Source organism: Triticum urartu, chromosome 6A (assembly GCF_056163025.1).
Source record: "Triticum urartu cultivar PI428250 chromosome 6A, HENAU_Tu73, whole genome shotgun sequence".
In the NCBI taxonomy this organism is placed as follows: Eukaryota; Viridiplantae; Streptophyta; class Magnoliopsida; order Poales; family Poaceae; genus Triticum; species Triticum urartu.
The window spans coordinates 116,036,886-116,052,777 of record NC_141878.1 but is presented as its reverse complement, the minus strand read 5'-3'; the positions used below and the strand labels follow the sequence as shown (position 1 = coordinate 116,052,777).

General features: G+C 39.6%; 1 protein-coding gene across 3 annotated transcripts in view; it reads left to right on the top strand.

Annotated features, from left to right (window-relative positions):
- The first annotated feature begins 10,410 nt into the window (after positions 1-10,410).
- Positions 10,411-15,892, top strand: part of LOC125516059 (binding protein) — a 29,847-nt gene continuing 24,365 nt past the window's right edge. For 2 of the 3 annotated variants that reach the window (XM_048681546.2, XM_048681545.2), the window contains exons 1-5: positions 10,411-10,890; positions 11,505-11,568; positions 12,499-12,703; positions 13,310-13,483; positions 13,650-13,961. In XM_048681546.2, coding sequence (XP_048537503.2) covers positions 10,715-10,890; positions 11,505-11,568; positions 12,499-12,703; positions 13,310-13,483; positions 13,650-13,961 — 931 coding nt within the window. In that variant the 5' untranslated portion in view covers positions 10,411-10,714. The remainder of the gene's footprint in view (positions 10,891-11,504; positions 11,569-12,498; positions 12,704-13,309; positions 13,484-13,649; positions 13,962-15,892) is intronic. The other variant, XM_048681547.2, reaches the window with a different exon arrangement.

Genomic DNA, 15,892 nt, shown 5'->3' with positions numbered 1-15,892 from the left:
CTCACAAATACCGACAGGCATAGCAGTTGATTTATCAGCCATTTGCAAATATATTTCAGTAGGTGTCAAGTTATTCAAATCAAGTCTACGATATAAAGAGAGAGGCATAACACTAACACCGGCTCCAAAATCACATAAAGCAGTTTTAACATAGTTTCTTTTAATGGAGCATGGTATAGTGGGTACTCCTGGATCTCCAAGTTTCTTTGGTATTCCACCCTTAAAAGTATAATTAGCAAGCATGGTGAAAATTTCAGCTTCTGGTATCTTTCTTTTATTTGTAACAATATCTTTCATATACTTAGCATAAGGATTCATTTTGAGCATATCAGTTTATCGCATACGCAAAAAGATAGGTCTAATCATTTCAGCAAAGCGCTCAAAATCCTCATCATCCTTTTTCTTGGATGGTTTGGGAGGAAAAGACATAGGTTTCTGAACCCATGGTTCTCTTTCTTTACCGTGTTTCCTAGCAACAAAGTCTTTCTTATCATAACGTTGATTCTTTGATTGTGGGTTATCAAGATCAACAGCGGGTTCAATTTCTATATCATTATCATTACTAGGTTGAGTATCATCATGAACATTATCATTACCATTATCACTAGTTTCAGGTTCATTACCAGATTGTGTTTCAGCATCAGAGATAGAAATATCATTTGGATTCTCAGGTGTTTCAATAACAGGTTCACTAGAAGCATGCAAAGTCCTATCATTTTTCTTTTTCTTCCTTTTAGAAGGACTAGGTGCATCCACATTATTTCTCTGAGAATCTTGCTCAATTCTCTTAGGATGGCCATCAGGATACAAAGGTCCTGAGTCATTCTACCACCTCTAGTCATAACTCTAACAGAATTATCATTATTCTTACTATTCAATCCATTGAGCAAATCATTTTGAGCTTTAAGTATTTGTTCTACTTAAGTGGTAACCATAGAAGCATGTTTACTAATAAGTTTAAGTTCACCTTTGATGTTAGCCATATAATCACCCAAGTGGTCAAGCATATTTGAATTGTATTTCAATTGTCTACCAAAATAAGCATTAAAGTCTTCTTGCTTAACCATAAATTTATCAAACTCATCTAAGCATGGGCTAGCAAACTTAGTAAATGGGATTTCAGCTTTATCATGTCTATAGAGAGAATTTACCTTTACTACCTGTGTTGGGTTATCAAGACCATGAGTTTCTTCAATAGGTGAAGGATTAAGATCATATGTTTCTTCAACAGGCGGTAAATTAAGACCGTGTATTTCTTTAATAGGAGGTAAATTCTTAACATCTTCAGCTTTAATACCTTTTTCTTTCATAGATTTCTTTGCCTCTTGCATATCTTCAGGACTGAGAAATAGAATACCCCTCTTCTTCGGAGTTGGTTTAGGAATAGGCTCAGGAGCTGGCTCAGGAAGTGTCCAATTATTTTCATTTGTCAACATATTATTCAATAGAATTTCAGCTTCATCCGGTGTTCTTTCCCTGAAAATAGAACCAGCACAACTATCCAGGTAATCTCTGGAGGCATCGGTTAGTCCATTATAAAAGATATCAAGTATTTCATTTTTCTTAAGAGGATGATCAGGCAAAGCATTAAGTAACTTGAGAAGCCTCCCCCAAGCTCGTGGGAGACTCTCTTCTTCAATTTGCACAAAATTATATATATCCCTTAAAGCAGCTTGTTTCTTCATAATGATTAGCAGATATAAATCCCAAGTGACTCAAAGAATACAGCTATGTTCCCCGGCAACGGCGCCAGAAAATAGTCTTGATAACCCACAAGTATAGGGGATCGCAACAGTTTCCGAGGGTAGAGTATTCAACCCAAATTTATTGATTCGACACAAAGGGAGCCAAAGAATATTCTCAAGTATTAGCAGCTGAGTTGTCAATTCAACCACACCTGGAAACTTAATATCTGCAGCAAAGTATTTAGTAGCAGAGTAATATGATAGTAGTGGTAATGGTAGCAAAAGTAATGTTTTTGGTATTTTGTAGTGATTGTAACAATAGCAACGGAAAAGTAAATAAGCGAAGAATAATATATGGAAAGCTCGTAGGCAATGGATCAGTAACGGAGAATTATGCCGGATGCGGTTCATCATGTAACAATCATAACATAGGATGAGACAGAACTAGCTCCATTTCATCAATGTAATGTAGGCATGTATTCCGAATATAGTCATACGTGCTTATGGAAAAGAACTTGCATGACATCTTTTGTCCTACCCTCCCGTGGCAGCGGGGTCCTAATGGAAACTAAGGGATATTAAGGCCTCCTTTTAATAGAGTACCGGACCAAAGCATTAACACATAGTGAATACATGAACTCCTCAAACTATGGTCATCACCGGTAAGTATCCCGATTATTGTCACTTCGGGGTTAACGGATCATAACACATAATAGGTGACTATAGACTTGCAAGATAGGATCAAGAACTCTCATATATTGATGAAAACATAATAGGTTCATATCTGAAATCATGGTACTCGGGCCCTAGTGACAAGCATTAAGCATAGCAAAGTCATAGCAATATCAATCTCAAAACATAGTGGATACTAGGGATCAAACCCTAACAAAACTAACTCGATTACATGATAGATCTCATCCAACCAATCACCGTCCAGCAAGCCTACGATGGAATTACTCACGCACGGTGGTGAGCATCATGAAATTGGTGATGGAGGATGGTTGATGATGACGATGGCGACGGATTCCCCTCTCCGGAGCCCCCAACGGACTCCAGATCAGCCCTCCCGAGAGGTTTTAGGGCTTGGCGGCGGCTCCGTATCGTAAAACGCGATGAATTCTTCTCTCTGATTTTTTTCTCCCCGAAAGCAAATATATAGAGTTGGCGTTGAGGTCGGAGGAGCTCCAGGGGCCCCACGAGGTAGGGGGCGCGCCCTAGGGGGGCAGGCGCGCCCCCACCCTCGTGGACAGGTGGTGGGCCCCCTGGTCTTCATCTTTTGCAAGGATTTTTTATTATTTCCGAATAGATGTTCCGTGAAGTTTCAGGTCATTCCGAGAATTTTTTTTTCTGCACATAAATAACACCATAACAATTCTGCTGAAAACAGCGTCAGTCCGGGTTAGTTCCATTCAAATCATGCAAGTTAGAGTCCAAAACAAGGGCAAAAGTGTTTGAAAAAGTAGATACGTCGGAAACATATCAATTGATAATATAATAGCATGGAACAATAAAAAATTATAGATACGTTGGAGACGTATCAGCATCCCCAAGCTTAATTCCCGCTCGTCCTCGAGTAGGTAAATGATAAAAACAGAATTTTTGATGTGGAATGCTACCTAACATATTTATCCATGTAATCTTCTTTATTGTGGCAAGAATATTCAGATCCATAAGATTCAAGACAAAAGTTTAATATTGACATAAAAATAATAATACTTCAAGCATACTAACCAAGCAATCATGTCTTCTCAAAATAACATGGCCAAAGAAAGCTATCCCTACAAAATCATATAGTCTGGCTATGCTCTATCTTCATCACACAAAATATTTAAATCATGCACAACCCCAATGACAAGCCAAGCAATTGTTTCATACTTTTTATGTTCTCAAACTTTTTCAATCTTCACACAATGTATAAGCGTGAGCCATGGATATAGCACTATATGTGGAATAGACTGGTGGTTGTGGAGAAGACAAAAGGAGGGGAAGATAGTCTCACATCAACTAGGCGTATCAACGGGCTATGGAGATGCCCATCAATAGATATCAATGTGAGTGAGTAGGGATTGCCATGCAGCGGATGCATTAGAGCTATAAGTGTATGAAAGCTCAAAAAGAAACTAAGTGGGTGTGCATCCAACTCGCTTGCTCACGAAGACCTAGGGCATTTTGAGGAAGCCCATCATTGGAATATACAAGCCAAGTTCTATAATGAAAGATTCCCACTAGTATATGAAATTGACAACATAGGAGACTCTCTATCATGAAAATCATGGTGCTACTTTGAAACACAAGTGTGGTAAAAGGATAGTAGCATTGCCCCTTCTCTTTTGTTCTCTCATTTTTTTGTTTTATTTTATTTTATTTTTTTATTTGGGCCTTTTCTCTCTCTTTTTGGCCTCTTTTTTTATCTTTCGTCCGGAGTCTCATCCTGACTTGTGGGAGAATCATAGTCTCCATCATCCTTTCCTCACTGGGACAATGCTCTAATAATGATGATCATCACACTTTTATTTACTTACAACTCAAGAATTACAACTCAATACTTAGAACAAGATATGACTCTATATGAATGCCTCCGGCGGTGTACCGGTATGTGCAATGATTCATGAGTGACATGTATGAAAGAATTATGAACGGTGGCTTTGCCACAAATACGATGTCAACTACATGATCATGCGAAGCAAATATGACAATGATTGGAGCGTGTCATAATAAACGGAATGGTGGAAAGTTGCGCGGTACTAGAGAGGTTAGCAATGATGGAAGAGTGAGAGTGCATATAATCCATGGACTCAACATTAGTCATAAAGAACTCGCATACTTATTGAAAAAATCTATTAGTTATCGAAACAAAGTACTACACGCATGCTCCTAGGGGGATAGATTGGTAGGAAAAGACCATCGCTCGTCCCCGACCATCACTCATAAGGAAGGCAATCAATAAATAAATCATGCTCCGACTTCATCACATAACGGTTCACCATACATGCATGCTACGGGAATCACAAACTTCAACACAAGTATTTCTCAAATTCACAACTACTCAACTATCATGACTCTAATATCACCATCTTCATATCTCAAAACAATCATCAAGTATCAAACTTCTCATAGTATTCAATGCACTTTGTATGAAAGTTTTTATTATATCCCTCTTGGATGCCCATCATATTAGGACTAAATTCATAACCAAAGCAAACTACCATGTTGTTTAGAGACTCTCAAAATGATATAATTGAAGCATGAGAGTTCATCTATTTCTATAAAATAAAACCACCGCCGTGCTCTAAAAGATATAAGTGAAGCACTAGAGCAAATGGCAAACTACTCCGAAAGATATAAGTGAAGATCAATGAGTAATTGAATAATTATGCAACTATGTGAAGACTCTCTAACATTTAAGAATTTCAGATCTTGTTATTTTATTCAAACAGCAAGCAAAACAAAATAAAATAAAATGAAGCTCCAAGCAAAACACATATTATGTGGCGAATAAAAATATAGTTCCAAGTAAAGTTACCGATGAACGAAGACGAAAGAGGGGATGCCTTCCGGGGCATCCCCAAGCTTAGGCTCTTGGTTGTCCTTGAATATTACCTTGGGGTGCCTTGGGAATCCCCAAGCTTATGCTCTTTCCACTCCTTATTCCATAGTCCATCGAATCTTTACCCAAAACTTGGAAACTTCACAACACAAAACTTAACAGAAAACTCGTAAGCTCCGTTAGTGTAAGAAAATAAATCACCACTTAGGTACTGTTGTGAACTCATTCTAAATTCATATTGGTGTCATATCTACTGTATTCCAACTTCTCTATGGTTCATACCCTCCGATACTACTCATGGATTCATCAAAATAAGCAAACAACACATAGAAAATAGAATCTGTCAAAAACAGAACAGTCTGTAGTAATCTGTATCAAACGTATACTTCTGTAACTCATAAAATTCTCAAATAAATTGGTGGACCTGAGTAATTTGTCTATTAATCATCTTCAAAAAGAATTAACTAAATAGCACTTTCCAGTAAAAAATGACAGCAATTCTCGTGAGCGCTAAAGTTTCTGATTTTTACAGCAAGATCACAAAGACTTCATCCAAGTCTTCCCAAAGGTTCTACTTGGCACAAACACTAAACTAAACATAAAAACTCAATAATAACAGAGGCTAGATAAATTATTTATTGCTAAACAGGAGCAAAAAGCAAGGAGCTAAAATAAAATTGGGTTGCCTCCCAACAAGCGCTATCGTTTAACGCCCCTAGCTAGGCATGATGATTTCAACGATGCTCACATAAAAGATAAGAATTGTAACATAAAGAGAGCATCATGAAGAATATGACTAGCACATTTAAGTCTAACCCACTTCCTATGCATATGGATTTTGTGAGCAAACAACTTATGAGAACAATAATCAACCAGCATAGGAGGGCAAAACAAGCATAACTTTAAGATTTTCAACACATAGAGAGGAAACTTGATATTATTGCAATTCCTACAAGCATATATTCCTCCCTCATAATAATTTCCAGTAGCATCATGAATTAATTCAACAATATAACCATCACATAAAGCATTCTTATCATGATCTACAAGCATAGTATTTTTATTACTCTCCACATAAGCAAATTTCTTCTCATGAATAGTAGTGGGAGCAAGCTCAATAAAATAACTATCATGTGAGGCATAATTCAATTGAAAGTTAAAATCATGATTACAAGTTTCATAGATATCATTATTCTTTATAGCATACAAGTCATCACAATAATCATCATAGATAGCAACTTTGTTCTCATAATCAATTGGAACATCTTCCGAAATAGTGGATTCATCACTAAATAAAGTCATGACCTCTCCAAATCCACTTTCATCAATATAATCATCATAAATAGGAGGCATGCTTTCATCACAATAAATTTGCTCATCAAAACTTGGGGGACAAAAAATATCATCTTCATCAAACATAGCTTCCCCAAGCTTGTGGCTTTGCATATCATTAGCATCATGGATATTCAAGGAATTCATACTAACAACATTGCAATCATGGTCATCATTCAAATATTTAGTGCCAAACATTCTAATGCATTCTTCTTCTAGCACTTGAGCACAATTACCGGAATCCTTATTCTCATGAAAGATAGTAAAAAGATGAAGCATATGAGGTATCCTCAATTCCATTTTTTTATAAATTTTTTTATTAAACTAAACTAGTGATAAAACAAGAAACAAAAAGATTCGATTGCAAGATCTAAAGATATACCTTCAAACGCTAACCTCCCCGTCAACGGCGCCAAAAAAGAGCTTAGTTGATGGGTTGTTAGTGCCGCTTTCCTTGCCTCCTCGGCAACGGCGCCAGAAAAGAGCTTGATGTCTACTACACAACCTTCTTCTTGTAGACGTTGTTGGGCCTCCAAGTGCAAAGGTTTGTAGGACAGTAGCAAATTTCCCTCAAGTGGATGACCTAAGGTTTATCAATTCGTAGGACACGTAGGATGAAGATGGTCTCTCTCAAGCAACCCTGCAACCAAATAACAAAGAGTCTCTTGTGTCCCCAACACAACCAATACAATGGTAAATTGTATAGGTGCACTAGTTCGGCAAAGAGATGGTGATATAAGTGGTATATGGATGGTATATAAATGTTTTTGTAATCTGAAAATATAAAAACAGCAAGGTAACTAATGGTAAAAGTGAGCACAAACGGTATTGCAATGCTAGGAAACAAGGCCTAGGGTTCATACTTTCACTAGTGCAAGTTCTCTCAACAATAATAACATAATTGGATCATATAACTATCCCTCAACATGCAACAAAGAGTCACTCCAAAGTCACCAATAGCGGAGAACAAACGAAGAGATTATGGTAGGGTACGAAACCACCTCAAAGTTATCCTTTCTGATCGATCTATTCAAGAGTCTGTAGTAAAATAACACGAATCTATTCTTTCCATTCCATCTATCATAGAGTTCGTACTATAATAACACCTTAAGACACAAATCAACCAAAACCCTAATGTCACCTAGATACTCCAATGTGACCTCAAGTATCCGTGGCTATGATTATATGATATGCATCACACAATCTCAGATTCATCTATTCAACCAACACAAAGAATTTCAAAGAGTGCCCCAAAGTTTCTACCGGAGAGTCAAGACGAAAATGTGTGCCAACCCCTATGCATAGGTTCATGGGCGGAACCTGCAAGTTGATCACCAAAATATACATCGAGTGGATCAATAGAATACCCCATTGTCACCACGGGTATCCCAGCAAGACATACATCAAGTGTTCTCAAATCCTTAAAGACTCAATCCGATAAGATAACTTCAAAGGGAAAACTCAATCCATTACAAGAGAGTAGAGGGGGAGAAACATCATAAGATCCAACTACAATAGCAAAGCTCGCGATACATCAAGATCGTACCACCTCAAGAACACGAGAGAGAGAGATCAAACACATAGCTACTGGTACATACCCTCAGCCCCGAGGGTGAACTACTCCTTCCTCGTCATGGAGAGCGTCGGGATGATGAAGATGGCCACCGGATAGGGATTCCCCCTCCGGCAGGGTGCCAGCATGGGTCTAGATTGGTTTTCGGTGGCTACGGAGGCTTCTGGCGGCGGAACTCCCGACCTATTCTGCTCCTCGAAGTTATTAGGGTATATGGGTATATATAGGAGGAAGAAGTACGTCGGTGGATCTCCGGGCTGTCCACAAGACAGGGGGGCGCGCCCAGGGGGTGGGCCCGCCCCCACCCTCGTGGGCAGCCCGGGACTCTCCTGGTCCATCTCCGATACTCCGTGGGCTTCTTCTGGTCCAAAAATAAGTTCCGTGAAGTTTCAGGTCAATTGGACTCCGTTTGATTTTCCTTTTCTGTGATACTCTAAAACAAGGAAAAAACAGAAACTGGCACTGGGCTCTGGGTTAATAGGTTAGTTCCAAAAATCATATAAATTAGCATATAAATGCATATAAAACATCCAAGGTTGATAATATAATAGCATGGAACAATCAAAAATTATAAATACGTTGGAGACGTATCAGACCACTACGTGGTGCACTAAGAGGCTGAGCTAACATAATCACCACTAACACCCTAATAGGCAACCTAGGGACTTCAAGCATCCGGAAGAGCTGCATCCCCCAGCTGAGAAAGCTCCAATGCTCCCTGGCCACCATGATCAAGCAGGGCATCCTCGATGCCTTTGTTAGTCAAGTCATCAAGATGGAAAAATGATCAGTACTGCGGATAAGAAGAAATGGTTTTAAATAGGCACGGCATATGTTCCAAAATGATCATGGGCTCATTGTGATATCAACTAGAGCATTCATCGCCTATTTCTACACACACGTTGACAATGTAAATCTTGTAAGTGAAAAAAAAACCCCGCAAGTTATACATATCTGTTTTGCCTCCACCATAGGTACAGGTGGACCATGGCCCTCTCCATTGTACACTTAACTTTTATTTATCATTCTAAGATCCCAATCATCAATTCCTTATGTTATCTCTTTCCCTGACACTTGCTCTTCTCGACCGCAAGAAGGACCGAATAAATTGTTGTGAAACGCTAGAAGAATAATTTTTTATCGGGAAGGATGTTGATGATGCTGTTGTTGCACCAACCCAACCCTTCATGGAATGCTGAAGGATTGCAAATTTCGGTTCACATATAGATTCATATAGTTCAGATGTCGAGAAACCCTTTATGATGGACTAGCAATCTTCCTTTTTTCTTGAATATTGTTTTCACCCATTTTTTGATTTCTCGTGCTCGTGGTTAATTGTTTGACACATATTAGAGTCGTAGAACTTTTACTCTCGCATAATCACACACATGATATTCAAGAGCAAACATGTCAAGAGTGCATCATAGCTATGTGGCTGATACTCTTCACCAGTGCTTTAAATGAGTGGAGTGAGCATGATAAGATGGATGTTAGGTGGCACAAAGGAAGTTATGCAAACACATTTCATATATCAACGAATGATTAGTGTTGTCTATGTGAATGCATGAAGATGGGCACATTGAAGTCCTCGACAAACTTCATCCCTGCTACTAGGATATCCGTTGATTGTAGCTTGTGATTAGAGACGAGCCCGAGCACATGTGTAATTTTTTTACACGAATGTAGATTTTTTTTTCAAGGGTACGTCAATAGCGTACCTTAGCTTTATAGAAGGAAGAGAAATATGTACAAGAGGTTACAATTTTGCCGGTTAAGGGCCACAAGCCGACCGTCACCGAGCCTCCATTCCACTCACACGCTACTCTACTGCTCTGACCTACGTTGAACTCCAAACATGATTATACGGCTCGCCACATGCCTTTGGTTCAAAATGCAAAGTTCTTAGAGGAAGGTGATTTATTCCGTGGTATGATGGTTTTTTGTAATAGTTTTCCGCCCTGCATGACGTTTGCTATATAACGATTATAATAATTTTAATTAATTAATATATGGGTGGGGTTTTGCAATAAAAAAACTCTAAACTCGTCGCTCCAAGCTACATCCTCGATCTCAACATCAGCAAACTAGGGTCAACTCTCAGGGAGGGAATCCAAGAATCCACAGGGTTACCCATGCAAAAGCGCAGAACGCAAGGAAGCCTACTCTGGCTCACCATACTGTACACTCCCTTTTGCGGGAAAGGCCCTATAGAAATTCACATTTTTATCCAATCGCCCCCCTGAGTCTCCCCCAACATCTCCCCGTTGCTTCCTTCCAGAATTAATCCAGATCCCTCTCTCCTCTCGCACTCCTCCTCGATCCGACTAAACCAAAAAGGCTTCGCACGCACGCTAGAGACCAAAACATTTCCCCGAATTCCGATCTCCCTCACGCGATCTCCCCCCCACCTCGTCTCCACTCCTGTCACTACCCGGGGATCGGGTCCGGGCTGGGTTGGATCCGGAACGAATCCCGCGGGCTCGTCGTCTTCCCCGCGAGCGCGCGCGCAGGCGGCGGTGATGCGCTGCTCGAACTGCTGCTGCTGCTGCTGCTGCTAGCCGCGTCCGATCGGGGGCGATGAACATCGTGAAGGGCGTCGCTGATCTCCTCCGCAAGTCGACGCCCTCCTCGCCGGGCTCCGGCGGTGGCGGCGCCGGTGCCGGTGGAGGCAGCCCCGGCGGAGGCGGGGGCGGCACCGGCTCCCCCTCCGCCGACAAGTTCGCCGCCGCGCCCTCCCCCAGAGTCCGCTTCAGGTACACAGCCCTACTCCCGAACACTCGCGAATTGCCATTGGCTCGTTTGCGGTGGGGAAACGCGGCTTGCTCGTGTGAACTGCGTGGGTGGCTGCTCAAGTTACGCTGCCTAATTTCGAGCTACTGTTGGATGGTGACGGATGGGTTTTTGATTTTCTAGTTTATTACTTCAGTCTGTTAAGTTCTTCGTGCTTTTGTTTGGATGAAGCCTCCAGGTGGGGGTAATGGCTTAGCTAATTGGAAGTAGCTACACCTGTTAATTTGTTAACTCATAGTAGAACGGTAACACTATGATCCTAGAGATTTAAAATATTGATTAATTTATTCATCCTTTTCCATTTCACTAGGTCTGCTCAGCATTTTGCTGGAGACACACTAAATCATTGGCAATTGGGTAGTTGAATGGATTGCCCTGGTTCCTTATACCTAATTTCACCAATTGTGAGCTCATAACGTACCGTGATGTTACAATGTAGAAAAACAACTAAACTCTGTCGACGTTTTCATTCACCACTTCTGTTTCTTAATGAAATGTACCAGAAGCTGGTGCAGTATTGCTAGTTTTGCGATTGAATGTGGGCATTTTATCCTAATCCTGTGTTATATGGTTCCAGTGACACTGGTGAGGAAGGAATCTTAAACACACTCTGGCAGAGGTACGAGAATGCCATCGACAAGGTACTCACCCCTTCACAGAAATTTTCACTACTAAATCTAAGATAGTGTCACTGGGTCCTTCAGTTATATCACAAAAAACCTCGCGTAGTGCAGATAGTGTCACTCATTCCTTCGATTAGTAGCGCAAAAAACCTGGCGAAAATGCAGACCGTAGCCTCAAACTTGAAGTTGTCAGCATACATCTCCTAATTTTGGTGCAACATGAAATATTTCCTAATACTTGAGTATCTCTTGTTGAATTTACTGAGTGAGTAATTGGACTAATATCCTCAATAAGAGTCCTGTATTATTGTGGAACTTGGTTGGGTAAGTCTCTGAGGGCAGAGCCTTGAGAGATTGTCCTCATCTTGCTGCTGGCAAGGCTCTTCACTGTTGTGTAGAGTTGCTTTAAGACTGAAAGAAGGGTCTATGGAGAGACTATAGAGAACTTATGCATATTCTTTGTTTATTCAAAAATAGTTGGCAATGCCGTGCCTATACTGACGGTGACCTGAAAAGGATAGCTAGTACAACCAAAACACAAGATCAAATCTGAACTATCTTCTTAACATAAATATACACTTCTAACTAATTAGGATGCCTTATGCTGGTCATTCCTATATTTTAACGAACATAACCCCTTCTAAACCAATAGTGCTTCACACTTATGCACTGATTATTGCCCCTTGCACGCACGCCGCTGCACATAAATCATAAATGTATAAAGAGAGGAGCTGTCCAAGTTCATGAATGAATCAACGTATTTATATTCTAAATCATGTAAATTAGTTTAAGAATGGATCTGCACACATTTGTATTTTTTCAACTAGATAATAATATCGAGGAGGTACTTGTGATTTATAACAATATTTAAACCCTATAATTTCTCTATAGCACGTTTCCTATTTATTTTATGACAAATGTCCATTTCTCATGTCAACAATTTCATAGGCTGAAAAGAAGAAGTCCCTGCAAATATTTGTCCTGCATTTTATACAAGCATTTAAAGACTGGGAGCCACACCGTATTGATCAATCAGTTGACCGGAGATCAGTATCAGATGATACAGTTATAGGATGTTCTGGTGGGCATCCTTCTGAGGTCATCCTTATTCTCGTTCAGGAGATTTCTCATTTAACTTCATTTGTTACTGAGAGTAAGTGGGCCCACTGGAGAAAATATATCTTTCTTAACTACAGATTCTTGGCCCCTTTGTTTACCATTCTTATACCTTAGCATACAATGTTTTTTCAAGTTTCCACTCACTACTGACACCTTCTCAAGCTGCCATATGTCTATAAGGACATGGTTGTATGTCATTCTCACTGAATGATCTAAGACCAAGACTGGTGAAAAAGGAGCAAAATAATTGCTAGACCTGGGAATTGAGATAATATATGACTTAGGAAGCAGTTAGTTCACTAATCAAATAATGTTAAACACAGTTCTAAATTTGTAATGTTCGCTAGATGCTCTCAAGCAGGTAGAAATTGTAAGATTCAATTTAAGTACACCGAAAGGCTGTGTGGCGTAAATTCCTGAGTCAGTTATTTATTCCCTGAACTGTCTCTTGAACATTTTCAACTTCTTTTATTGTGGAAGTTCATTGTACTACACTAAAATGGGCACTTGCATTCTACATACCAGATTAACAATGACCAATTGTTAGACCGTGCCAACTGTTAATTATAGTGGTTTATTAGGTTTAGCAACTGCAGTGATTCGGTGATAATTGGATCGATCTTGTTTCCTGTATTCGCAGGCAGCAGCTGTCCAGAATCCTCGGCTAATCTCTCAGAGCAATCCACAGACCTGGGATTAAGCACTGAAGTATTACCTGTTTTGGAGTGTTTCACCATTATTACTCGCTCAGTGCATAACTGTAGAGTATTTAGTTATTATGGAGGTGTGCAAAAGGTTACTGCTCTTTTGAAAGGTAGATTCTTTCTTTAGTTGGGTATTTATTATCCTAGATTCATGTTGATTCTTTACTCCTTTCTCCATGTTATGAATCTCCTTGTAGCATAGGTTATGATAGCGGTGATATATATGTTAATTCTGTAATGAATCTAATTTAACTGGCCTTTCTTTTGTATATTCAGCCGCAGTTGTAAAGCTCAAGACCTTGACAAGTTTGCTTGCCACAGATGAACAACTGTCAAATAGAACTGTAGAAAATATGAGGATGATGCAAAAGATTCTTGTACACATTGTTACGATAATTTCAAACTTCATGGATTTGGAGCCAGCTGCAACAAGAATTTCACGGGTTGTCAATAGCACTGATCATACCCCATCAAACAACTTAGCCACAGTTACTCCCAATGCTATAAGAAGATTTGTTTCTGATAGAAATTGGCAGCAAAAAGCCATTGTTTCAGTTATGGAAGCTGGCGGCGTCAATTGGTTAGTAGGTAAAGTTGGTTTTTCAATGTTTGTACTTTGTATACATTTGATTATATCTTTAACTATTTTGCTTCATTACTTGCTTAGGACAGGGAATCTTAGTCTCTACATTGCGTAACTCTTACAGTTCTAGCATGGTCCACAACTCCGCTTTACTTATAAGAGTTTGCTAGTAGCTTGAAGTGCAATGCGTAATTTCCGCTCTGGAGAAAGAGAGAAGTGCATATTTCAACCCTGAACTCTTGCCCTAGTTTAGTTTACAACCCCGAACTTTAATACCGTCTAAATTACAACCCCCAAGTCTCAAAACCGGGCAGGATTCAACCCTCCCCTCTCTGTTGACCGGTTTTGACCTGGGGTGACCAGTTTTGACTAGTCAACGGGTCCAATCAGCATGCCACGTCAGATTTTTTTTCAAATTTCAAGAAAAAGTAAATAAAAATCTGTAAGATCAGGAAAAAAATATAAAAAAGCAAAATTCCGAAAAAATTGTTCGCGAAAAAAGCTAGGGAAAATAAAAAATGATTTTTTTCTGGAAATTGAGTTTTTGGGTTTTTTCTGGATTTTTTTTGGAAATTCGTTTTTTTATTTTCCGTGTTTTTCGGAAATTGGATTTCTTATTTCTTTTCCTGTATTTTCTTCGATTTTACAGGTTGTTTCCTTGGAAATTTTGCATTTTTTGCTGATGTGGCATGCTGACTGGACCTGTTGACTGGTCAAAACCGGTCAACAAAGAGGGGAGGGTTGAATACTGACCGGTTTTGAGAGTTGGGGGTTGTAGTTTAGACGGTATTGGAGTTCGGGGTTGTAAATTAGACTAGTCCAAAAGTTCAGGGTTGAAATATGCACCTCTCTCCTGGAGAAATATTCTGCAGGAAATATCAAAACAAAGATTAGATGGCATGTAGGTTCCACTCTTGATATTAGGCTGTGGATATTATTGATGCAATTAAGACATGTTTTGGTATAACTGTAGATGGAAGTGAGCAACTTGTGGATCATCCCTGAATGTGGGATAAACAAAGTACTACTCCCTCCGGTCCATATTACTTGTCGCTCAAATGGATGTATGTAGCACTAAAATACGTCATAGATACATCCGTTTGAGCGACAAGTAATATGGATCGGAGGGAGTACCTTCATTCGGAATAGACTGCATGCAGTCAAACTTCTCTTATTTTGACCATCGATATGTCAAATACTATTTGAATTTCTCATGGAAAATACTATAACTACATTTTTTATGAAAAAATACACTCATAATTTTATAAATTTTACTAACATATTCATATGGAAAATAATGGTCAACGTTGTGGGCCAGAGACTGTATCAAAACCTGAAATGTCATTTATTATTTTAAGGGAGAGAGAGAGGGGGGAGGGAGGGAGGGACGACGGCAATTTTACCCATGGGTATGGGTATCCGCGGGTACCGTACCCACATGGCAGGGTACGGGCACACTTTTATACCCACGGGTAGTACCCATATCCTACCCATTAAGTCATGGGTAGGGTATGGGTATAGTCTTGTACCTACGGGTATACCCATACCCTGCCCGTTTATGAACTAATGTTAAGTTGTCGTCAATTAGTCCTTAATTTGTCATGTGACTCGTCCACTCCTATTGACTTAAGAGTATGTTGTGATTTCTAAATTTTGATATTGGTCAATTTACTCATCTACATGTTATTGCGCTGAGATAATTGATTTTTTTGTCAAATGTGCTATCAATGAGCTTAAAATTGTGAACAACTTGTGCACTATTTGTTCTACCCGCTGGGTACCCAATGGGTACGGGTACCCGTCGGGTATGGGTATGGGTAAAGTTTCATACCCATGGGTACGGGTATGGGTAGAATTTTGTACCCATTGGCTATACGGGTATGGGTATGGTATTGCTCTACCCTGCCCATACCCTACCCATTGCCATCCTTAGGAG